At 31.2% G+C, this 26,192-nt stretch overlaps 3 protein-coding genes across 3 annotated transcripts; 1 reads left to right on the top strand and 2 right to left on the bottom strand.

Moving 5' to 3' along the window:
• Positions 1-221: 221 nt before the first annotated feature.
• On the bottom strand, positions 222-1,921 carry LOC120154842 (uncharacterized protein At2g34160-like). The gene is made up of 5 exons (XM_039166490.1): positions 1,722-1,921; positions 956-1,004; positions 732-794; positions 578-642; positions 222-486 (listed from the first exon to the last, which is right to left on the bottom strand). Exons 1-5 carry the CDS (start codon positions 1,830-1,832, stop codon positions 394-396), a joined length of 381 nt encoding a protein of 126 aa, XP_039022421.1. The 5' UTR covers positions 1,833-1,921; the 3' UTR covers positions 222-393.
• A 4,291-nt stretch (positions 1,922-6,212) lies between these two features.
• Positions 6,213-8,594, top strand: LOC120154898 (protein WVD2-like 2). Its single transcript, XM_039166528.1, has 6 exons — positions 6,213-6,413; positions 7,121-7,264; positions 7,434-7,507; positions 7,647-7,740; positions 7,823-8,005; positions 8,167-8,594. Exons 1-6 carry the CDS (start codon positions 6,213-6,215, stop codon positions 8,470-8,472), a joined length of 1,002 nt encoding a protein of 333 aa, XP_039022459.1. The 3' UTR covers positions 8,473-8,594.
• Positions 8,595-12,342: 3,748 nt separating this feature from the next.
• Positions 12,343-13,247, bottom strand: LOC120154794 (histone H1.1-like). Its single transcript, XM_039166445.1, has 2 exons — positions 13,073-13,247; positions 12,343-12,992 (listed from the first exon to the last, which is right to left on the bottom strand). Exons 1-2 carry the CDS (start codon positions 13,172-13,174, stop codon positions 12,471-12,473), a joined length of 624 nt encoding a protein of 207 aa, XP_039022376.1. The 5' UTR covers positions 13,175-13,247; the 3' UTR covers positions 12,343-12,470.
• Positions 13,248-26,192: the final 12,945 nt, after the last annotated feature.

Genomic DNA, 26,192 nt, shown 5'->3' with positions numbered 1-26,192 from the left:
GGTAAGAATTAGGCATCAACCATGTAACCCGGACTTGATCGGAGAGTGTTGGATCAAACACTGTATACCCCTTCTGCATATGCGTTCGACACAAATGAGAAACTGATACTATAGAAATGAAAGAAAATTTCGGGTGAGATTGACTATTCAGTCATCGATTTTCGTGTTTCCACATTGAGAAATACAAGTCCAGAAAAGAAACAATATAATATCATAGATGATCCCTCCATACAGAGAATAGAGATAAGCATACAACTGGAAACTGCTCATTGTTATATCATTCTATAGAAGTTGTCACTCTCTACTCTCTTAAGCATTTAACTAATCCACAAGTTTGAACATTGAACATTGAACTACAACAATGAACATCAAACATTTTGCTTCACTAAATTGTCATTCCTTGCTTTTGGTATCGGTCTCCGGTGCCGCATTGGAAGCATTCATCAGCATGTCGAACTTGTCGGACTTCGCCAACACGATTTCGATCTAAAACAGAAAGCAAGTAGAGATCAGAATGAATTCACCAACCAAATTCAGAATCAATATATATATATATACTGTAAGAATATAAACCCACCTTGGCTTTTAGGATGGCACGCCCTTTGTTCTCGTCTTTCATGTTGACCGTGGATGTTGAAACTTCTGCTTTGTTCCATAAACAATCAGTATCGAATTATTCATGCTCGTCAAGGATGGAAAGCTTTTTCGGATTAAGAGATCGAGATTCTTACTCTTCTCAATAGCCAGTCCATTATTCTTTAAGATCTCAGCAATAGTAACAACAGTAGTGATTGCTGCATTACAATTTGATGGCGAAAATCAGGAAGCATCTTGAAAATGAATCGTTTCCAATGCCGAGAAACGTAAATAGGTGGAAACTTTATTACAAAGATCGAGATAACAGGGTTCATAGTTTAAAGTTCACAATTCAGAGCAACAAAACTGAGGAATGTACCCATGCCCAAGGCAGAAAGCTCAACCTCATTATGCTGCTGAATGTATCTCTGCATCAAAAGGAAAACAAAACTGAAACATGTAGCATAGCTTGAACGTGATCATCCATACACATTAAGATGGACAAACTAAAGGAAAGATCGAACCAAAAAGAACAAATTGCATTTAAAAACCTAATACTGCTATAGTAGCTAATTTCTGTATAAGGAAATAAGAAAAAAAACAGATAAAATTTGACCGCAGAAACATATAAAGTGTCTCCATTTCATGTCTGATTTCCACATCTATTTCCATACCATATAATCATGGATACCAGCTTCAACTTGCCAAATCCATTGTTAAAACCGTATAACAAAGTTGTTCGTAAAACCGGTCAGATCAAGTCGAACAACATCGATTCAAATACACTTGGTGCAGTTTAAGTATCAGGATGCATAAGCTCCTTGACTTTTCACATACAGGAAAGGTGACAGAATACATTATTGAGACACAAGTATAATGAGAAAAGCTCTCAAAGCTCAGAACCATTTGAAAGCTTTCTGCTGAGTCCTGGTACTTTCGAAAAGAACGAAAAAAAATCCGGATGAGATCGACTATTCAATCATCGATTTTCGCATTGTCACATCGAGAAATAGAAGTCCAAAAAAGAAACAATGTAATAAAATGGATCAATCAAAAACATAAAAACAAAAACCCAGATCAAAAAAGCGTTTTTGCATGAAACAAATGAGATTAAAATAAAATAAAAAAGATCAAAAAAGCCTTACTTTGGCAAGATTAACATAGAAAAAGAGAGGTTTTTTAGTGTTGGACACTTGAATTCTGTTCTTCTTCTGTGCCTCTACTCCTCCTGTAGCAGCAACTGCCTCTGCGCCCATTGTCTTCCTCGGATGAATGCTCCAATAATTCTTTGATTTTGATTTCTTCTCTTTTTCTTTTTGATTTTAGTTTCTTCCGTTAATCTCTCATTTTCTTGATTTCTTTATGTTGTGTTGTGTAGCGGGAAATTTGGGGAGAAGAAAATACCGTTACTGAAAGGTGGTTATATAGGGGTACAAATGGACCAATGAGAATTGAACGCCTGGTGGAACCTTATTGATTGTAGACGTAGTAAGAGAAAGACGGGGTTTCTTTAATGGATAAGACGACAGTTATACCCGGTTTTTTTTTTGCCCGTTAGGTCATCCGGGTTTTTTATTTAGCCTATTAGGGTATCTGGGTTCTTATTTTGGAATCTACGATATTTTTTATAATGTTCATGTAACTTGTAACGTTGAGGTGACATGTTTTAAAAAAATAAAATTTTAAACTCATCATCTCGACGCGACGAGTTTCATTAAAATATAAATTTTTAATTAAAATTTATCACATAAAGTAAAAGGTTTGAATAATTTTTTTTATTCAAACTCATTTTCTAAACGTGATGAGTTTCATGCACCGTAAAATATGTCGTAGATCCCAAAATAAAAATGTATGTATCTTATTTCGCAAAAAAAAATTTGGGCTGCACTATTGGACCAGAAAACGTTATACCCCCCAAAGATACAGTTCTATTACATGGGATTGAAGCCATAAATGTCAAGTTTTCTATGTGCCATTTACATGTAGAATTGATCTCTTAATTTGTGTTTGGTAAGAGGGAAAGACTAAAGAAAATTGAAGGGAAAAAAAAAGAGATTGAGTTGTTGTAATTAAGATGTGGGGATTAAATTTTATTTAAATTTTATAAAATTAAAATCAGATTAACTAATAAAATAATTCACTTTCATGAACTTTTACCGCGAAATGCTGCTTCCATGTCCACATTAAATTAATTTCTACAATTTTTCTAAAATTTAGTAAGACAATAAGATAAAATTATAATTTTTTTGGACTAAATTTGTAAATTTATTTTAAAATGATTTAAATCAAACAATTATTTTAAATTTTAAAAGTACAATTCATCCCTTCATTAAAGGGTTAATAAAAACATTAATTTTGGGAGCCGATGCCTCTATATGTCTCTGACTTAGTATCTTATTTATGTCTTTGTTATATGTTATCTGTCTTTATGACATGTTTATCTCTGTCTTTGTGGCCCGTTTTTCAATGCCTTTTGGTAGCTTACAATTTTGTGTCGTTTTTTCGTTTATCTTTTTTCACATGGTTGGATTTGACATCGCTACGACTGATCTAAATGACGTTTATTTGTTATCCTGTTGATCTTCCCTGGTTTGGACCCTCAGATTAATTTGGATATACATTTTGCGCTCGTTGATAGTTTTCTCACATCGCTTGACTCTGATTTATGATTTATCGGTGGTTTTTTTGTAGTTTTATTCTCTTTTGTGGTTCACTTGCCGATGCAATCAGATTTGTTCGTATCTTTATTTTATTCGAGCATTGGTTAGGTTTTTAAACCTTTTCTTTTTATGGTCATTGTGTGATCTAGGTGACTAATTTTTGTGTTAATGATTATAGGAAAATATCCTAAATATAATTTAGTTTACGTTTACGGTTATGTTTGTAAATCTTCATTTAATTTTGAATATTTTCTATTTTTAATAAAACTAACAACTTTTTATAAAAAAATGAACGGTTTAATTCAAAAATGTTTTAGTTTTGTAATATGAATATTAATTTTTATATTTTTTAATAAAGGAAAAGAAAAAAATATTATCTTAAATTAAATTCAAAACTTAATATCAATCAGAATTAAAATACTATCATTTATTATTATATATTATACTGAAATAGCTCGTACTTGATTTGGAGAATCATGACCCCTAAAATTTTGGGAAAAATTATTAATTTTTTAAAAAAATTTAATTTATCATCTTCAAAAATATTAAAAATTTATTATTTAAAAAAATTAATTCCCAGCGGAATCTATGCTTCGTATAAGAATATCACTATCCCACCCACCCCTCGGTCCATATTTACTAGTTATACCAACGTATAACAAAGATATAATATCAAAATAAGTGTCCAAATTATATCTCTTTTCTTAAATAGGTGCTTAAATTAGTTTTTAACTCATTACGGTGCCTAACGTTACAGACATTACCCATTTAAGTGTTCGGGCAGTCAACGGTGTTAATTCCTCCGTTAAATGACATGTGTCCCTAAATCACGTCGACCGTTGCCTTTTGCTGTCAACGAAGCTCCACCTGACATCCCCACCTCCGATGACCAAAACTCCCATGAAATTGTGACCGATTGATGGTCAATCAACGACGAATCAACGTTTTATACCCCGCGAACCCTAGGATGAAAATAGTGATCCCACGAGATTCCGACAGCCAATCGACGAAAACTACGATGACGTATGAGTAGGAGGATGATAGGGACTATATTGGTGGTGGTGGTCACAACTGAAAAGGGCGGAGGTGATAGACTAAGTTTAGTATTTAGGATTTTGGGTTTGTTTTATAATATAAGAAAGGTTAGTTTTTTTATTATATAAATGTCATAATATTTTTAATATTTTTTTAAAAAATAAATTTTAAAATATCAAATTGTGTCACATGTCACTAACGGGGAAATTAATGTAATTGACGACACAGACACCTAAATGGGTAACGTTTGTAACATTAGGCACATGGACAAAAAATAATTTAACCACCTATTTGATAAAAATGTTGATATTAAGCCTATAACAAATGACCTTAAAAAGCATATTAAAAAAATGAGACAAAAATTCGAATTTTGGTTCTATATTTTGATGAAAATGTTGTGAATGTAGAGTCCCCCCCCCCCTCCCCAAATTGATAGGGACATTAATGGGGTCAAATAGAACAGGTGCCCTAAGAATCTGAAATTTTGTATGCTTAGATCACTTTGCGATATTTGACCATTGAGGAATGAAAACTACCAAAGTCGGATATGTATTAGGTCTTCTTAACGTATCCAACACGCACTTCCAAATGACCTGTGTAGGTACTATTGTTTAATGGTTTGAATAATTCTTTTAAAAAAGGTTCAAATACCTGCATGGGCCACACATTTGTTATTTTCTTTCATTTTAATACCTAAACAATTTGGTTTCGCCTAGGTCCCAAGATTATTCCTTCAAAACTTGTTTCATATTTTTCTTAATTTACATTAATTGCATTATTTTATTAATGGATTAAATTTATTGAATTTACGTGTGTGGTCTGCTTTAAAGAGATTGGAAGATAAAAAATTATATATAATTTTAAATATTTATGAACTTATTAAGTGGTCAGCGTTCTAGAGATCTTAAGTTCAAACAATTTGTTTCTGCATGCGTGTGTTATCAATTATTAAATTGTATCTACCTTAGACTATTCAAAAAATAGATCCATTATCGACGCTTCCTACGGCTGGGTTGGGGAGTTAAGGATCCTCACAACCGCACTACTATCAACCTCCACGTCGACTTGTCTTGCTGCAAGATCTCATGCTAAGACTAGACCATCTAGCACAACCCAGAGTTCAGCATGGAGAACCGAGCAACGACCGATGTTTCGATGAAAGAATGCTAGCCACACTTCTTTGATGTCGCACAGAACTCCTCCGTCAGAAGCCGCCATAGTATTTAGATTCACAACTACGTCGGTGTTGAGTTTCATAGCCCCATTGATGAGAGATGCCACTTTTGCTTCGTATCTCGATTACTAAAGCTACGTCAACGTTTAGGTTCATCTTCTTCTATAATTTTAGAAGTTTGTGCCTTAATATAAAATTTTGCATCTGTCACTGTTTAAGATTTAAAAAAACAAAAATCTTGTTATTATTAAAAATAATAATAATAATTTTGAATTAAAGTTGCCATATTAAAACGCAAGATTATATTTTATCTTGTCGGATCTGGTCGGGTCGGGTCGGGTCAAATTTTTTAGAGGTTATATTGGGGTCGAGGTTGGATTTAGGGTGAAAATACCTGACTTGACCTGACTCAAAAATATAATTTTATCTTATATATTTAGGGATAAGTACAATAATACCCTTCTATATATTATTTTTTTTAATTAAATCTTTATTTTTAATGAATAAAAATAATATTTTTAATAAATATATTATTTATAGTCGGATGAAATTGAGCTCGAAATTTATTTCAAAAAATCAGATTGAATCGGATCAAATAAATAATCTATAATTTTTAAATCAGATTAGATTGATCAAAATCCGACCAAAACTCGACTCATTACCATTTCTAAGTTTGATGAGTTTAAAAAGATTAGTTTTATGCAGTTAAAAAGATAAGCCTTAAAAATTGTAAAGTGAGGGTAACGCCGTGGGAAAATAGTGAGAACATGGAGATGAAAACTGAAAAAACTGCCCCTGTAAATAACCAACAACTCATCCACAAAGGGAAGAAATTTAAAAACACAGCTTTCAAAGATAAGAGCTTAATTAAAGGAGAATCATCTGTTATTAAGACTAAAATAGGACACCCACAGAGAAACTGCAAGGAAAGAAGACGAGGAGGAAGAGGAACAGGGTTTCAAGAACTTGTCAGATCGAGCTACAAAGAGAATCTGCAAGTCAATACACACATCAAAATTCTTATCGTTTCTTCTAGTTTTGATTTTTGTTTCTTTTGTCCTTGTATTTTTTACATAAGCAATGTGGATTTGTTCTGTTTAATTGATTTCCCACTTATTCAAGGTATATTGCTTCTTTCTCATCATGTTTTCTGGGTTTTTTTCCTTGTTGAACTGTTGTTCATGTTAGTTTTATGTGGAAGTTCTCTAAGAAATGAAGAATTTTCTGTTTGTTTTATGTGGAAGTTCTCTAAGAAATGAAGAATTTTGGTAAATTTTTCTCTCTTTTTAATTCTGGGTTTTGAGGAATTCTTTTAGCTCTCTCAAGTTTAATTCAAAGTGACCATCCAGCTCAATAGAGCATAATGTTTTTAATTTTGAGTTCTCAACTTGATTATATTACCTTCTCTTACCTCATTACATGTAGAATAACGGTCAGTTAATTTTTTTAAGTTTAATTCAAAGTGCTTGATTTTCTCAAGTCCCCCAATAAATGAGGAGTCTTGTAAAAGGCTTTCATTCGTCATTACACGTAGAATAATGGTCAGTTAATTTTTTTAAGTTTAATTCAAAGTGCTTTATTTTCTCAAGTCTCCCCCCCCCCCCCAGCACCCCAATAAATGAGGAGTCTTGTAAAAGGCTTTCATTCTGTTGGTTTTTAACTTTTGGTCTGAAAGTCTTGGATTTTTTTTCTTCACTCATGTCTTTGCTATTGCCTGGTTCATTTCATCTGGCCTAAAGCACACCTCGGTCCTTCCAAAGCTGGTGCAAATGATACCACAAATGCCGACTATACACCTTCCCCTACCAAGGATTATGAGGTAACAACGATCCTCGAGAGTGAAGTTGGAATTTCTGTATACGAGGCTCAACAAGTTAGAGAATGGCACTCGCTTTTAAAGCATGCCCTGCTAACGGCTTTTATTCATCTGTCAGAACTTTTTGTACATGCGCGGTGCTGATCTTCTGGATTTTTGGCATTTGTTTCAGAAAAACTCTCCAAAGACTCCTCTGATGACAAGGAAACATCATGATGACGATGATAATTGGTCCGTCGCTTCCTCGTATCCTCTGTTCAATGTTATATGCACTTATCTTTTTATTTATCGGGGGCTTCCCTATTGAAACTCTTCTACCAGAAAGGTTTGTTGTAGTGTAATTAGCTGTTGTCATTTTAGCTGAATTTTCCTTAGCTTTGTCTAGTACTACTACATCTGTTCGAACTGGTAGATCGAGGGTAACAATTGGGACTGCCCCGACATTTAGAAGTGCTGAACGTGCCGAGAAACGGAAGGATGTACATTCTTTGTTCTAACAATTGATATTTGCACCCTGTTTAATCAAACAATCGATAAAATTTATATTCTTCCTCAATCCAGTTTTACCAGAAGTTAGAGGGAAAACACCAAGCTCTGGAGGCCGAGAGGCAGCAGTATGCAGCCCTTAAGCTGGAAGAGCAAGAAGCAGCCCTTAAGCAGCTGCGGAAGAGCTTGGTCGTCAAAGCAAATCCGGTACCTAGTTTCGACTACGAACAACCTCCACCAAAGGTTGAACTGAAGAAGGTATTTCGTTGAACCTTTTCTCCTCCTTTCTCAAAGAGTTCTTCGAAGTAGTAGGCCTGAAAATGTTTCCCTTTCACAAAAACATTCCGAGACAAAACCCTTGTATTCTTCACGCAGCTTTGGATACAAACCATTTCATTCTTGTTCTTATTTCATTTCAGCTGCCTTTAACTCGGCCAAAGTCACCAAATCTTTCCCCAAGAAAGAGCTGTGGTGATGCAGGCCACCTATTCGAGGAAGAATTAGAAAAGCCAAAAGCTTGCTGCCAGGGCCACCGCCACAGCTTTGGTGGTAACCATATGGAAAGGATCGATCCTGCAGATGAGCTCAAATTTAAAGGTCAGAAGAATGGAGTGGGCAGTAATGGAGGTGGGAAGCTGAAAGATCGAGTGAAAAAGGTAAAAGATACGACGAAATCCTCTAAACTGGCGGAGGAGAGTAATGCTAACATCGCGGTGCAGTCATGAACATCTGGTTTTTCACGACTAACACATTGGCCTTGAATTTCCCAAGTTCCCATATCATATGAATGTCTTGACAGGAATATTTAGCATGTCTTCTTGTGAGCAGCAATGACTTGTGTCTTCCTTCTTTTAAAGTGGTTTGTGTTGAAGTTTAATTGTATATGTTTTGAAAGTTATATGTTGTTACATATAATCTTGGTCATATATGAAAGAGTTGTTGACCACTATATTATACGTGTTGACAATGGTGAAGAGATTTATTTAAGAGTAAATTACTATACGTGACCAGTAAATTATGGTTAAAAATTACTTTGACAATAGATGTTTCGTTTTAATCGAACATACCACTCAACTATTTGAATGATTCATTCAATGCACTCTCCGTTAATTGTTAACGGTGATAGTGACATGTCAGTTAATATAATTTGTATAATTATACATTTGGTTTTATATACTTACACATTCTATTAATTTAATTTTAAAAGATTACCCTCCAATCTGGAGGTGCCAATTGTCAACATATTATTGTGACATATTTTTAAGTGACACGTGTCACCGTATTATAGGAGAATTGTGTTTTAATTAATTTTAATATTTTAATTTGATAGATTTAACCACCAACAAGGAGGTGACACGTGTCACCACCTTTAAAGGAAACAAATTGCGAAGATGCCAAGGATTTTCGAACTAGGGACCAAGGGTGTCCTTGGGAAAGCCTTAACCAAACAAGTAAATGCTCCATCTATTATTAGATTACAAACTCTTTTATATATTTTATTTTAGATAAATTCACACATACACGTACATATTAAATTATTGAAATAAATCTAATAAATAAATTATATTTTTCCCACATATATATAATTATAGTTAATGTAAGATTTAAAACTAAAAATGAATTAATATTTTATATTTTTAAATTAAAATATATTTTTTCTTTTCCACAATTATTTTTAAATAACTATAAATATAAAGCGAATGAGAAATAATTTTTATAAAAATTGAAAACAAAAGGTTAAGATTCAGATTATAAATTTATTTTATGATTTAAGTTGTTTTTTTACTTTATATTCTCTAATGAAATTTTAATATAATTTTATTTTTAAATATAAATCACATATAATTATTTTACAATAATTGTGAAGAAATTAATTTAATTTAAAAATATTAAAATATTAAATTCATTTTTATTTATAAATCTTGTATTAACTATAATTATACATGCATGTGTGAAAAATATAATTTTTTTCATTAGATTTGTTTCAATAATTTAATATATATATATGTGTGTATGTGTGAAATAATCTAAAACAAAATATATAAAAAAGTTGGCATTATAATTACAAATGGAGCATTTGCCCCATCTTCAAAATTTGTTTTCCTTAAACAAGGTGTAGCTTCAATGAACCATATAAATGGTTGAACGATATGTTTGATTGAAATGAAACATCAGTAGTCAAAGTGATTTTTTATCATATTTTAAATAATAACCTGTGTAGTTTTACCCCTTTTTTAATCATTTGTCTTGTTTTATAAATATGTAAATGAATTTAGAGCATGTTATATTCTGATTTTTCTAAAAAATCAAGAAATATAAGTTTATAGAGTATTTATTTTGAACCTAAGATAATTTATATAATTTTTATAAGGAAAACCCAAATATGTTGAAAAAAAAAGTAAACATTTTGGGTAAGTAAAAAAGGCATATTGAAGTGGTCAATAAAAAATAGTGTAAACTATACCTATGATAGCTTATTTATTACTACTTTTTTATTTTGACCATTAAACTTTTAATTTTGTCAATTAGATTATCTAATTATTTAATTGTTATCAATCAAGTCACACATTGTTATCATTTACACATTTAGACCTAATATTTATGCATTTTACCAATTCAGATATAATTTTAATTCGATTTAATAAATTTAATCTCCAATTAGATGATGATGATGACCTATTGTAACATGTCATTATCTAAAACTATTTGAAGTGATGAACAAGGCTATTTTGCATAAAAAGAACTCATCAAGATACAATTTGAAGCATTGATTTTTATTAACAAGCGTTAAATTATTTTTATGGTAGGTATTCATATGTTAGAAAACAATTTAGTAATGTTTTCTTATGATTTGGATGGTGTAGTTTAATTCTAGGGTCTCTTATTCAAGGCAGGTTCCGAGTGTTTATAATCTTCTGCTCGTAGCTCAGAATCGTTTATAGATTGAGGGTGGTGATAGGGATTAGTTCTAACCGTTTTCATTATTGGTTTTCCCCTTAGATTATTCTGTTTTTTCTTCTTTATGCGGGTGGTATAGATTGGAGCTGGTGTTTCCTTGTCTGGAACCAGTTGCTCTGGTGGCTGCCATCGCTCATTTGTGTGGAGATTCCTTAATTAGGGAAGGATCCTCTTAAAATAAGCATCAAGTTGCTTCGGTTATGCTGGACGTGTAGCCTTTAATATAAGGTATTATGCTTCGGTCCTTGGATGAGTTTGTTGATAGCAGCTGTAAGTTGGGAGCAGTGTTCTTTTTATTCTGCTAATTATTGATGGCCACCTTTCTCAAGACTGCATGGTTCTTAAGAACATCGAGACTTAATTCATCTTTGGTTCAGTTCTTGCAAGTGTGGTTCTCCAAGACTTAGGGCTAGGTTTCGCACAAGCTATGGTTGCGGGTGCTTTATGTTTGATGTTTTTGTTTCGTCACTTTGGTCATGCTATCGGTGTCCGATCTCCTTTCAGTTCTTAGTTCATTTTTTTATTGTTAGTTTGTGTTGAATTTCTTAAAATGGTTTGGGGTGTTCTAGGGCTGGAGTATGGTTGTGTGTTGTTACAGTTATGTGTTTTTTTACCACCTCAAAGTATATTCTTTTTCCTCTATTTAGGATTAGTGAGGTTTTTTAACGAGGTCTTCGAGGTGATGTACTTTTTAAACGTTCTGAATACAAGGTACCTCTTTCAAAAAAAAAATATCGTTAACGATATATAATTTTAATTTTTTAATTTTAAATAAATTTTTTAAAATTACCAAGTTATGATATGTATCACTTAATAGAAAAATTAATATCGTTAACGATCCGGACACCTAAATAAGCAATAAAATAAAACGTTAGACACTAAATTAAAACGAAATAAACGTTAGACACTAAATTAAAACGAAATACATACATTAAACATCTTTTATATATTTAAACCTTCCATGAATTATAACCTTGAAGTGGAGGTATATCGCCTCCCTAAAGACAACAATATCTCAAGGTGGAAACATTCATTTCCCTTTGATAATACACATTTAATTAAAGAAAAGGGATCCCAACTGCAACAATAAAATAAAGGTATCTCGATGTCTGACTACACGACGAAAGATACAAGACATCTAATCCTAGTACTATCAGAGTTGTAAAGTTGTAGTACTTCAACGAAGAAAGAAGACGTGTTTTACTAAAACGTTTTTGAATTTTATTTTCTTTTCTATTTTACTTTTTTTCCCGTACTTTTACAATTTGTCCATTCGACCATATACTCTACTTGATAACGAGTGTTTATGTAATATATTTTAATAATAAAAATATCACATATTTATTTATTAAACTTTATTATACTTTTAATTTTTTAATTTTAATTTAACATCATTACACATTAAAAATATAGCGATGAAGTAACAAAAAAAATTAATGTTTAAAATTTAATAAATAAATTAAAAAATTAAATATATTATAATAAAATAAGAGGTAATAAAATTAGTAAACATATAATTTACCCCTACTAATACTGTCCAACTCAAATAACCCTTTTAAACTCTGTGATGGAACGTACTTCGCATTTAACTAACAAATCAAAAGCTCATATTACAACCTAATATATGAAATGAAAATAGGAAAATTCATAACCATGTCTTATCAATAATAAATACATAATATTAACATATATTAGCCTGCAATTCCAGAACTACCCCTAATTCACAGTCAAATTAACACCTACTCTGCTAACTAAACCATCCTTCTCATTTCTTCGCCTTCTTCGCCGCTTTCTTAGCCGGCGATTTCACGCTCTTAGGCTTCTTTGCCACCACGACCTTCTTCTTTGCCGGAGACTTCGCTTTCTTTGCCGGTATAGTAGTTTTGGCCGTCTTCGCTGCCTTAACTGGCTTAGTCACTGCTTTACTTCTAGCTTTGGCCTTATGTTTCGCCGTAACTTTAGCCTTTGGCTTAACAGGCGTAACAACTTTTCTTTTCGGTTTCGCCGCGGCTTTGACTGCCTTCAGCTTCGATTTCACGGCAGCAGAGGAAACATCTTTCGGCTTCGCGGTGGCAGGCTTCTTGGCAACGGAGGATGCCGGAGGGAGCTTGTAGGAGGCTTTGACCTTGACGAGCTTTCCTGACGCAACAAACTTTTTTAACTGAACAAGCAAGATCTTTCGGAAATTCGGAGGCAATGGCTTATACTTTTCTTCGATGAACTTCGCAATCGCATATTGGCTCGATCCAGTTCTTTCTTTCAACGACTGGATCGCATCCGATATCATCTGCGAAAATCAATAAACAAATCGAATTAAAATCCGATCAATAAACAGAATAACTTACGATTTCTGGACGGAGAATATACAGTAAGAAACGGAGGATGAGAAGCAGCGGCCTTCGGCTTCTTAGCGCCAGCAGTTTTCTTCTTCACGGCGGGAGCAACGGCGGAGGCCGTGGCGGGGACCATTATTCTTCTAAAAGATCGTACGAGCCGTAACAAATTTGGATTCCTTTGTTTTTTCAGATTATGTTGGTTTTGCTAACGTGTAGTTAAGGGAGGGAGATTTATAAGGAAAATGGAGAACGCTGATTGGTGGAAAAGGAAGAGACGGAGATAGGTTATGATCCAAAAGTTTAAATATTGAACGTTGGATTCACATCTTATCAACGGTTGAGATCATGAATTTGGATAAGGCACGGATCGTTATGGGTAAAAGGGAAGCGGTCTTGATGAAGTTTTTAAAAGTAAAATGAGAGTTTGGGATTGTGTTTTTAAGCTGATTTTAAAAGAATGTAAATTGAGTTTTTCATAATGTATTTTTATGGTAATTGATTCAATTTGTAGATTAGGATCTATGCTTTCCAATGAAAGTCTAATAGAGAAATTTAACTAAGAAAATTGAGAGAATTTTAAGTTTGAATGTGAAGTAATTAAAATTTGGTTTTCTTAAAGTGACATGAAACCTTAACATATTTGAGGATAATTTTGTGCGCTAAATTCAAATTTTGGATTATAGGTAATTTCAGTACTTGAAGAATAATATGGATACCTAAGGCATAAATATGTCAATTTATTAAGTATACATCCACTACCTTAGTGATATATGCTTCAAGTATCATATATCTAAAGAATAAATTAGCATTGAAAATTTGTGAAGGAGGCAATCGAAAATACAACTTTTACAAAACGATTTTAGAGTGACTCAACTTCTAAATCAAGTACACATCCACTACCTTAGTGATACATGCTTCAGAGTTCATAATGATAATTCATTCATCTTTGGACTAATATTTCTATTTGAACCTATTAGAAGAACAAAGTCTCGAAGATTCAAAGCATATCTATTCGGTAAGTATAATGTGAGCAAATCATTCAAAGGTTCTATCGTTTATCCCTTTGATGTTTCAGATTCGAGGTCGATTCTTTTTTAAGAGAGCGAGAGATGATGATACATGCACCATAAAACTCACATCAAAGGAAGATGAATTACCTATTTCAATTGATCTACACGTCCAAGCCTTTAAAAAGAAGACCAAAACAACAGTAGACTTGTGATGACTTTTGAATGGGATGCATGTGTTATTGGGTCGACGTGTCTTCTAGAGATACGACGTGTCTTCGAAAAGAAGACTAAAACAACAGTAGACTTGTAAATATTACGAATTATCAGTATTTTTATTGATCATTTGTAATATAATTTAATATATAATGATGCATTATCTTTTAATATTAGATTTATTATTTTATTAGGAAGTAAGATAGAGTTAAAACATTATTTTTAGTTTATTATTATTTTATTAAGAATTAGGATAGAATCAAAAATATTATCTTCAATTTATTATTATTTTATTCAATAATTACTTAGATTCATGGAACTCCTCATCCTATGTAAAGGAGGCTCCATTCACCATTGTAAACTAGATTTCTTTGGATTAATAATACAACGTGAGAATGTTTTTGCAAGTGATGATTGTCTTGTGACTTCGAAGCATTGTTCATCATTAAGTTCTTCAAGTTCTTCGTGAATGAGATCTTCACACTTCATTTTGCCTTCTCGTTACGATTAAGAGGGCTGATTAGAGTCGATTATCGAGTTTACCTAATCAATTACGGCTAGGAGGCTTCGTAGGACAACTATCTATCAATCACCACCATGATTATCATCAAATCACCATTATCGCCCATCACCACCAAAAGCCTAATTTTGGCTAAGTATTCCTATATTTATTTATTCATTGTATTTGTTTATCTTTTTTATTTTTTATATTTATTGTCTTAATCTTAATCTTGTGTTCTTATCTTAATTTTCTAGCAACTTTATTCCACATTCAAAACCTCATATTCCGACAATAATCTAATATATCATCTTTCTCGTTCTTTGATTGAGTTTAGACCTCGAGTCTTGATTCTTCACCTATGAACAATGTTCATCACTCTGTTGTTATCCCATATCAATTGGTATCATATTTGAATCGGTTCTTCAATCTTGCTTGTTCTTACACACATCAACTTCAAGGTATCCCAACGGAACTAGTTCGCAACGATTGATCGTTTTCAAGTTCTTTTTGTATTTTTTAATTTTATTTCAATCATTTCTTTTTAGTTTGCTCCTTTGCATCCAAAAAAGAAAAAAAGTAAAAAAAAATCACAAAACAAAAACGAAGGAATTTGAAGCTGATTTTTTATAGGTACATTCTTCATCTCAATAGTGATCTTCAATAAAAAAAATAGGTTAATCGAACATTAACATGCCCCTCAAAAGTGTTGTTCGGATTTGTTCAGCAAAGTTAGAATTCTTCATTGAAAATTTTCTAGAAAATTCTATGGAATGAATTTTGAGTTCAAATTATACAAGAATATTCCCCACCACAAGATAAACTTCCATTAAAAATAAGGTCATTTTAAATTCAAAAACCCCTTCAAACGTGTTGATAAATGAAAACTGACAGAAACATAGTTTCTCCATTCAAGAATTTCTACAAGTTACTACTACAGGTATTTTAGGCTAAAAATTTACATGTTGTTTCTAAACTAAAATACCGACCTCCACAAAAAATTTAGGTCATTTGAATATCGAACACCCTTTCAAACACATTGCCCAAGTTGATCTTGCGTTTTCTAGGTTTTTGGGTTATGTTTTTCTACTTTTTTATTACTTTAGATTCTTTTGTTTCTCTTTTTTGTTTCTTTACATCATCTAACACATTGTTTTTCTTGTGTTAGTAAGATTAAAATAGTTAGCATACTTCTTCTTCCTTGCATTATCGTTCAATTGGAGTCATAACTTTTGTTTGACTTCTTTCTAAGTTATTTTTTTCATCTTTGTTAGAGATTGAACTCCGACACGAACATTGTGAGACTTCTTGGTAACAGAATTTTAAAAAATACAAGATCGACTTACTTGTCTCTTGGTGTATTACTTCCTTAAGTGAATAGTGAGGTTTCTTATTTCTTTTATTCATTTTTCACTTTGCATTATTCTTTTGAGTGTTGTGACTTTTCATAATGGTAAAAAATGATGAATTTTTCTAGGCAATGTGAGGCCTTATGGCCACTATTAATCGATAAATGAACGCGCTTAATGTCATTTAACAACAAAAAATGACTACACAAATTGTTGGGAAAATGTAACAAATTGAAAACTTTGAGGCATATTTTCTGAGTGTAAAGATGGAGAATCGAATAATAAATTTATTGATTCATATTCTACTCCGTGAGATCTTTACAACGGTATCTCATATGCTTGAAACGGTTAAGTGATGAATGAGAAATTGATGCTCAAAGTATGATATATGTGAATTGTGTTATGTAAGGAAAATGAGAAAACCCATATCCCACATTGGTGGGATATCAAGTAAGGAAATGGTTTATTACACAAACCAACTTGCTTGTCATTGAATGCCTTGGGTTGAAACTATGCCTTGTGCGCAGGCGCAAGGGCTGCTAATGAAAGCTCGTCGAACCTTTTAGGGTTAGGGGCACACCCGCATGATGTGGGCGACGTTAATGTCTAGACCAATCGGGCAATCTGAGGCCTCATATATTTTAACCACTACAAATTAAATATTCTGAATATTTTGAATTAAAAAGGAAATTAAGGCGGTATTAATTAATTATTTTTTATTTTATTCAGATACTAATTAATGACTTGCAGTTCACGAATATAGTCTAATCAAGTTTGATATTCTGCCAATATTCAGGTTCTCTATACTAAAACATATTTTTTTCTTTATTAATAAAATATTATTTTATTTTTATTTTGGTTTCGGATTGTTATTATGTAACAATCTTAAAACATATTCTTTTTCTACCTTTCTTAAAACATATCCGAGACTATTAAAAAACTTGTAAAAATCGAAGCAAATTAATTTGTTTTCAGGAATTATTCTACCGTTTTAACGGGTTTGCATATAGTGGACAAATCTGTTTTAACAAAATTATCAGTGTAATAACATTGGTTACTAATTCTGTTTCTATTTTTTTTACAAACAACAGAAGTAACAAATTCTAATAGGTTGCCCAACTCAGATACTAGAATGATAATTCAGGTTTAAAATATGAATACGAATCAATCAACAGTGGCAGTTAACTACAGCTAGAGGCCATCAAATTTTTGTGGGGAAAATTTCATGATATGACAACAAAAGATGTGGTTTTATCTAACCATGGTGAACTATGCTAAGTTCCTAAAGGAATATCCTCTTGCCTTTAAAGAATGAGAAGGAGAAGGAGAAGGAGATGGAGAGGTGGATAATGTCACCGCCTTTAATATGGTTGAAGCTTGGAAGCATTCTAATTTCATATTCTAGAATTATATCTTGAATTGTTTACATGATTCACTGTATCCAGTTTATTCTACATATCAAATGGCAAAGAAATTGAGGAAGACATTGGACGACAAATATCAATCCAAAGATGTTGGAACTAAAAAGTTTTTAGTTGCCAAGTTCTTGAAGCATGCTATGAATGATTCCAAACCAGTAGTAAAACAAGTGAAGGAATTACAACTGATTATTAAAGAAATTCTCGCTGAAAATATGGTCAAAAGCAAATTATTCCAGGTGATAGCTATTATTGAGAAGCTACCTCCCAGATGGAATGACTTCAAGAATTACCTGAAGCATAAGAGGAAGGATATGATCGTGAATGAACTTATTGTCAGACTTCGCATTGAAGAGGACAATAGAGTTAATGTTAAAAAAGATCAATAAAGAATTCTTCAAGGAGGTTAAGGCAAACATGGTTGAAGTCATGGACTTCAAGAAGGGAAAACATCCCAATAATAGGTCAAAGCTAGGACCTAAATGTGAAATTTCTAAGAGAGAAAAGTTCCAGGGAAAGTGCAACAATTGTGAAAAAATAGGGTATAAGTCTATTGAATCCAGACAACTAAAGAAAGTCAAGGCTCACGAGGAAAATATTGTAAAAGGAATTGTCAAGAACATAAAGGACTTGGATATATGTGTTGTGATCTCTGAATATGTTGCAACAAGGATTCATTTTCTAAGTTGATACCTTGCGACAATGGGGAGAAGCTCTGCACGGGCAATGTTGTGACTTCCAAGATCAAGGGGAAGGGTGTTGTGGTCTTGAAGATAACTTCTAGAAAAGAAATCAAGCAGCAGAATATATTGTTTGTTTCTGACATACGAAAGAATCTTTGTATCTGAGACACTCTTAAGTGTTCACGGATTTAGGATGGTTCATTCCGTATGAATCGAAAGTATGATGCAATCGAAAGTGTGATGCTTCATTCCATTCTACATAGACGAGAATCGAAAGTGCGATGCTTCCTTCTGTTCTACTTTAGATGAGAATCGAAAGTTCTATACCTCATTTCGTTCTACTTGAATCGAAAGTACGATGATTCATTACATTCTAATTTATTCACCTTTATTTTCTATCATTTCTCATATTAAAAGGACAAGATGAAACAAACCCATTAACTGAGAAATGAACTCTGGGTGACCTGGCCAAGCTACTCCAGTAACCATATTTCCATTAGTGAAACAACGATCTATAAGGTCAGATTCTAACCAAGTTGTTCCTGCCAAGACTACATTAAGCTTTACAGCGGAGCATGCAATATATTTCTTTTCCTTGAGAACGTCAGCAGCAGCTAAAACCCGCTGCCCATAAAAAATGGATGCAACTAGGCCTCTCACTATATGTTTGGTCACCTTAAAAAACATGGATAGCAAGTATTAAATCCATTAGGATGTGGCACAACAACTTAGTGAATTATAGATAATAACCAGGATGCCAATAACTTGTCTTGTTGATAATGAGCGATATAAGAAAGATTCTCCACAACTTGTCTTGAATAATTAGAAATAAACTGATCGAGAGTTACATTATTCTTAGAAATATATTGCAGCAAGCCATAACCATCAAGAATTAGGGTGACTTGATGTTTCCAAAATATGTACGTATGCTCAGACATTTAATAGTATCATATTTAGTGAATTGTTGTATAGGGCTATAGTTCAACAAAGTGTGTGTTGGCAATCCATCAGAGTGATCAAATTTGAAGAATGAAACATCAACGTGTTTGTAGGAGGTAAATCTTGAGTCATAATGCAGTAAAAAGAAATCCTCACTGAACCTGGTTAAACAACAACCTAAACCTTCCAACCCTTCTTAGACACTTTTCTACAAACATATAATGAGCAGTAACATATGATACTGTTGAACTGGAAACCTTTGCACCAAATCAACTAACCTCACAAGAAAATCACACAAACACATTCTTCTCCAAACCATCAATGATAAAAGTAAACTGATTCCAATTAACTGAAATTAAAGAACTTGCAGCAGTAACATGACGAGCATCTTGATTCTTTGTTAACACCAAAGAAAAACCATATCCTCTTAGGCAATATGACAAACAAATAGTGAGTACAAACTTGAAAGAACACCCTAAAACTATACTTTCTTTAAACAAACACCCTCCAAACAGAAGCAACCTCAGCAAAAAACCTTCAAGAAACTATAGAGTTTCAAAGGCAAAGAACAAATCAATAAACACATCTTTCAATATAAAGAATTCCTAACAACCACTCATCTACTCTTCTAACAACGAGTCATCACGAGTAGACTTTCTTACGGTTCAACAGGAAACTCTTACAGCAAAAACATAGATTGAAGAAATGATGCACACGATAAAAAACAAAGCGAGTACCATAACTGATCGAGTAAGGAAAACGAGAACAGGCTGGACAGTTTAGGATTTGGTTTATGAGTCACCTGCGTGATCTTCATCTATAGCTCTTGAAGTGTCTTTGAGAGAAGTAACAAACAAACAAGCTAAAAAAAAAGATAAACTAATTGAATGAACAATGGTGAAACAAATCGTCAAGCCACAATACCTTCAGTTGAAGGAAAATGAAACGAAATTAAGACATTTTTGGCGAATGATACCATGATGAAATGTTGATACTCCGGTACAATGGTCGGACATTGCTGACGATAGTGCTTAATGAAGAAGAGGAAGTCAATAGGTGATAACAAATAAATGGGAATTAATAGGTTTTTTTTACTAACCGTAGAAATGAATTACAATGGATGATAAGCACACTACAATGATTGAGTATTTATATGTTAGATATGCTTTTGAAAAAAAAAGTAAAAGTTCAAGTATTAAAATGGATCAAAATAGTAGTTTAAGTACTAAATGTATAATTTACCCCTTAACTTTATCATCGTATGAAAAGGCTAAAGCCAAGATTTCATTTATTAATATAGTAATATACACTAATAATTAGTAAGTCTAATGAGATGAGTTATTAAGCTCTTCAAGTAAAATTAAGGGGTAAACTACACGTTTGATAATTGAACTTTACTTTTTCCTATTTCTCTCTTCATACTTTCATTTTTTTTCAATTTACTCACTGAACTTTATAGATTCCGTCGTTAAATAATTAACGACGTTATGACATAGCCGTATTTTAATCAAAATGATTTCGTTTGATGTAAGTTGTCATGTCATAACGTTATTTAATCATTTAATGGCGAAGTGATCAAAAAATTTAATCTATAAAATTCAGTGAGTAATTAAAAAGTTGAAAGTACAATGAGTGAAATATATGAGAGAGTAAAGTTCAATTACCAAACATATAATTTATCTTAAATTTAAAGGTTCAAATTTTATATTTATGAGTTAAGCAAATTGAATTAAAAAGATACACTCATATTAAATTTTTGCAAAATCCAAACTAAATTAATTAAGCAATAAGATATAGAAAAAATAAAATAATACTTAAAACATAAATGTGTGAGATGACAATTGGACAAGACATATGATTCTTCTTTTGCAATCATTTTTGTTTTAAAATTACCTTTGTCTTACAATTATAGGTTTTGAGACTCACCTAATTTATATTATATTTGTTCTGTGATCCATTTTGTATAATATATTTATAAACAGTATTTAACCATCACTATAATCCCTTCTCTTTTTAGTCTATTCCATTTTGGTTGGTTTTTTTAAAAATACTTTTTGGTCACTTTTATTTTGATTTGTCTCATTCTGTCAATGAATCGATGTCTCTCGTTAGTTTGTTGGTGTGTCATGTTAGTAAAATGATTAAATTTTAATTTGACATACAAATTTTAGATAAAATATTAATTTGACGCTAGTTTTAGATAAAATATTAATTTAATATCTGAACTTTAGATAGAAAATATCAATTGACCCCTAATCACGGATGGGTCTAGGCGGGATTTGTGGGAGCGGTTGTCCTCTGAAATTTAAAATTATTATATATTTAGATTTTTTTATGTATTTTTATTGAAAATTTATTTTCGTCCCCCTATAATTTTATAAATTTAAGTTCGTCTCATAACATAAAATAATGTGTTTGTCCCTTATCTGAATCCAGTCAAAGTCCATGTCACCACTCATCACTTTCGGTTGTTGTCATCGATCACTGCGGACAACCATTTAATCCCAAAATTTTCAGTTAACTCATTTTTTACATTCTAAACACGAATCTAGTGTCCGTTTAATTGAAAATATCCCCAACTCCACAAACTTCATCCAGAACCTTCCAAATCTCTTTAAAAATCAATCATAATAATAAATTTATCATTATATTCTTTTAAAAAATAAAACTAAAAACCTAAACCTAAATCTATATCAAATTCATTCATATTACAATGATTCAATTCATATGAGTAGAAATATTGAACCAAAACAATAACAAACGACAATGGCTCATTGTTTGGTTAAGCAAATTTTAAATTCAAACCTTCTTTATCATTCCATCATGGATGTAATTGGATATATCGATCAGATATTTTGTGGGTTGACGTTATATTTTTCTCCAATTAGATTTAATTTAGTTGGAAAGCTGTACACCCTCTAATGATATCCCACTAAGGAAAAACAAAAAGAATAAGTCCACTTTCTTTTAGTTAACCCCCAACTTCATAAAGCAATGGGAGTTTTAATATAGCACGAATAATCTAGGTTTAATATGTGGAATTTTAATATATCTTGTAACTTATATTATATTATATATATTCATTTAACCATCGGTACCTAATCTATTGATCGATTATTTTTTGAATCGAGTTTAGTATAGATACGTTATGTGGGCGATTCTCCCAACTCAATTTACTCCCATAAAAAAATATCAAAATTCGAAATCCAAACCTTACTAAAGAAATTAAATACCTCATCCGACTAGATTAATTTTTTTTAAAAGATCCCACTAGATTAATTGATTTTTGGTTGTAACTTATATTATAATTAATATATGAATTTTTTGAAATATGCATATTGGTGATTTAGTACAAGTTGCGGATGACTAGGGTCAAATTAATATTAGATTTAATCTATTATAATATATTATATGTATTGATAAATTAATATTAAGTTATTATCTGTTCAAAAACTCTCAATCTTTTGATAACGAACACTCATATCTTTACATACGTAATGTTCAAACTAAATATATTAAGAGATAACAACAAATCTTTTAACTAGAAATATTAATCATTGTTATGATAACAAATACTCTATTTTTTTAAAAAAAAAAAGACATTCTATTTTTTCAATTCCTTCATAAGTACATTTTATAGCATATTTAAATTCTCTTAAACTTACAAACAATGTTAGTTCAAGTGGTAAGCAACTTGATATCGCTTAAACAATGTTTCGAGTTTGAGCCATTGTGTATGCAGAAAATACATACTGGGAAACTCATACACTAAAATTAGGTGTGTGATGCAGATCGATCCAAATTAATTAAGACAAATCCTTGAAATCTAGATAACAAAAAAAATTCTCTTAAACTTGTTGCATCTAAAGTATTGCTCCATATAAAAAATAAAATTGAAGAAAATAAAAAAATAATTAAATAATTAAAATTTTAACACGTTGATTTGATGATTGATATATATATATATATATATATATATATATATATATATATAAAGAAACCAACTGAACGAGTAATCTAGGCATGCACGCAACATTGACTTTGGTGGTCGTCTTGAACATTGATTAGACTTAAATCAATAAGATTAATGATGAAATAATAAAGAAATATATAAAAAGAAAGCTCACCATTATCCTATTATTATTCTAATTCTTTATCAATATTATATGAAAGAAGCATGAACCGAACGATCTCAGTAATAGATGAATTATTGTTATTTTTTGAAGTCTGAATTTTCTGACCTCTTCGACGCTATAGACAACAATTGGAGGTTCTCGGATTTGTAATTTGTACTTTGTATTACTTGTTTCATCATTATTCAAAAATTTATTGTACAACACCTTTAATATATATCCTTAATATACGATTAAAAAATATATTATCAGTTTTGTTATTATTTAAATAATAAAATTGATAAAAATTACCTAAAACATGATTATTTCTATCGGTTTTGTTATTATTGGGTGCTTTACCGAGCTTGATAATATGTTCGGTAAAGCGTTACCTAAAACATTATTTTTCTACCGGATACATTACCAAACCCGGTAAAACGCCCAATAATAACAAAACCAGTAGACATAATAATGTTTCCGGTAAATTTTTACCGGTTTTGTTATTTAAATAATAATAAATTCGGTAATGCATTTTTTAACCGTATATTAAGGCGGTCGCACGCGATCATTTCCCCTATTAAGAATATTCAAATAAGAGAAAGAATGCTCTTTTGATTTCTTTTCCACTTTCCTTTTGATTTTCCCAGGTTTTTTCTTTCCAGGAAAATGGATGATGGCTCACCAGCTTAACAATCTTCAAATTCTCCAGTAAACAAACAATTCCTAAGGGAAAAAATACAATTGTACCACTAGACCATTGATGCTTAGTTGGAAAGTTTGCAAATACTTGTACAACGTTTTCTTCGGATAGCTCAATGACAAATGTGATGCATTCCAAGGTTGGAACTTCTTTCATTTCATTTTTTCCTATACTCGTACTAAGGGGTCGTTTGATTTAGGAAATGTAATATTATCTTTAAAAATGAAATTATCGGAATATAATATTACCTGACACATTACTGAGAATGTTACATTATTGTGTTTGGTTTATTTGGTAGGAATATAAATTTTTTAAATATTTGGTTAAATGAATAAAAGATTACCGGAATGTATTTTATCAAATTATCATTGTGATATACTTATTTCTTTTTTAACCAATTGAATTTTGAATATTCAAATAAAAATATTTAGATAAAAATTATAGAAAATGTATTATTTAATTATTTTTAATTTTTATATTTTTTATAAAGTTTAAATTTTTATATATACATATTACAACATTTAAAAGATAAATATATCATATATTCCTAACTAATATTAATTTTTACATCAATTATCTAAAAATGTATTTAAATCATATCATAATGTACATGTGTTACTTTTTTATTTTTCATAGATTATTTTTAACTTATTAATTAGAAATATATATATATATTATTAAAAAAATAATAATATTTTTATTTTTAAGATCTAAAATCATATAATATATATTATCTAAATGTTTTAAAATAATTCTTAAACTTTCATATTAAATGATTGAGAGTTATCTTTGAACAAATTGTCTTGCACTTATCTCATATTAATAAAAAATATCATAATATTTGAGCATATAAGGGGAGCAGTGGATTGAAGTTGTTTTTAGAGGTTAGAGTTTTCATTTACCATAATTTATATTTTTTTCAACTATTTGTTTATAAATTAGTTATAATAAATTTATCGATATTTCATTCGATCCTGATTTGATATAAATAAATTAAAATTGTCAAATTTATTTTTTGATTGTTTATGCTCATAGTAACTGCTTTTATAATTGATAGGAATTAGTGAGAGTAACAGTTCTTACTTAGAAAAGCAATATAAAAAAATTAGCTGACCCTATTCCCATATGTAATGGGGGTAAGGGAGAGGTTGAGTAGTAGGATGCCCCCAACGTCAGGTTGAGAACAGCTTCCGTAAAAGACCTCCGTTATGAATTTTATTATTTGAATAATTTATGAACGAAACTATGTAAAACACTTTTTAGTTATTAAATTGTTATGATTTTGATAATGGATACAATTTATTTCTATGATCTTTCGGTGTATATTGAATTTGAGGTATTGCTTTTAGTATTTGTTTATATTAGCATCAATAGTAGTATTAATGATGATAATAAATAAAATGCCCATTATTTTTTTCTGGTACCTTTTTCTTAATTTTAACTTATTTTTAGTTTAAACATTGATAATAATAAATAAATAAATTATAAATACCTAGTAAAATTTTGATAAATCTCACATTTAAACTTCATAGTTGTTGATAGCAAAACAAAAAGAATAGTAGGTTTGAAAAAGTAAAGATATCATAACTTTTGTACATGCACACTCCATATTCAACTAAGAATAGTAGGTTCTCTGATGTATCAAAGAAAGAGATTCCTCTATCGTATGATTGCTTGATAATCGATATCCCAACTTCTTCAGGGACAGGGTCATTGTAACCTCCACTAAGTCCTATACAACCAAACCCCAACTTTGAAACCCACCAAAGAAAATCATGTATCATAAACAGAAATTCTACAGTCTGCAAATCATCAGTTGAACCAAAAATAATAGGAGTTCATGGCCTATATGCAACTCAGAAACAGCTTTTCACATAAACTACTGCAAGAAGAACAAAATCTAACTTCAAGCCCTTGTGTTCCCAGTTTCACTCTAGGAATCTCAACACACTGCTGCTGCTCAGCCATTTTTTGATCCTTTTTTGTTCTTTCTTTTGTTATGGGCTGAAGGTTTTCTTGTTAGAGTACAACACACCAAAAAAACAGTAAGTATAAATGATTTAGCAGGCGGATATTACAAGTGTTTTGTTGAATTGTCAACTATATGTCATCCATTCTTATTATGTCACCCCTTAGGCAAATCCTTTTTAACTGTTTTGTTGAAAATTAGTCCTAAAAGCCACAACAGTCATGTATAGTCAATATATAGTCTAATTTTTGGACCAAAA

This window comes from Hibiscus syriacus, unplaced genomic scaffold (genome assembly GCF_006381635.1).
Source record: "Hibiscus syriacus cultivar Baekdansim isolate YM2019G1 unplaced genomic scaffold, ASM638163v2 tig00111151_pilon, whole genome shotgun sequence".
In the NCBI taxonomy this organism is placed as follows: Eukaryota; Viridiplantae; Streptophyta; class Magnoliopsida; order Malvales; family Malvaceae; genus Hibiscus; species Hibiscus syriacus.
This window is presented reverse-complemented; position numbering and strand designations above follow the sequence as displayed.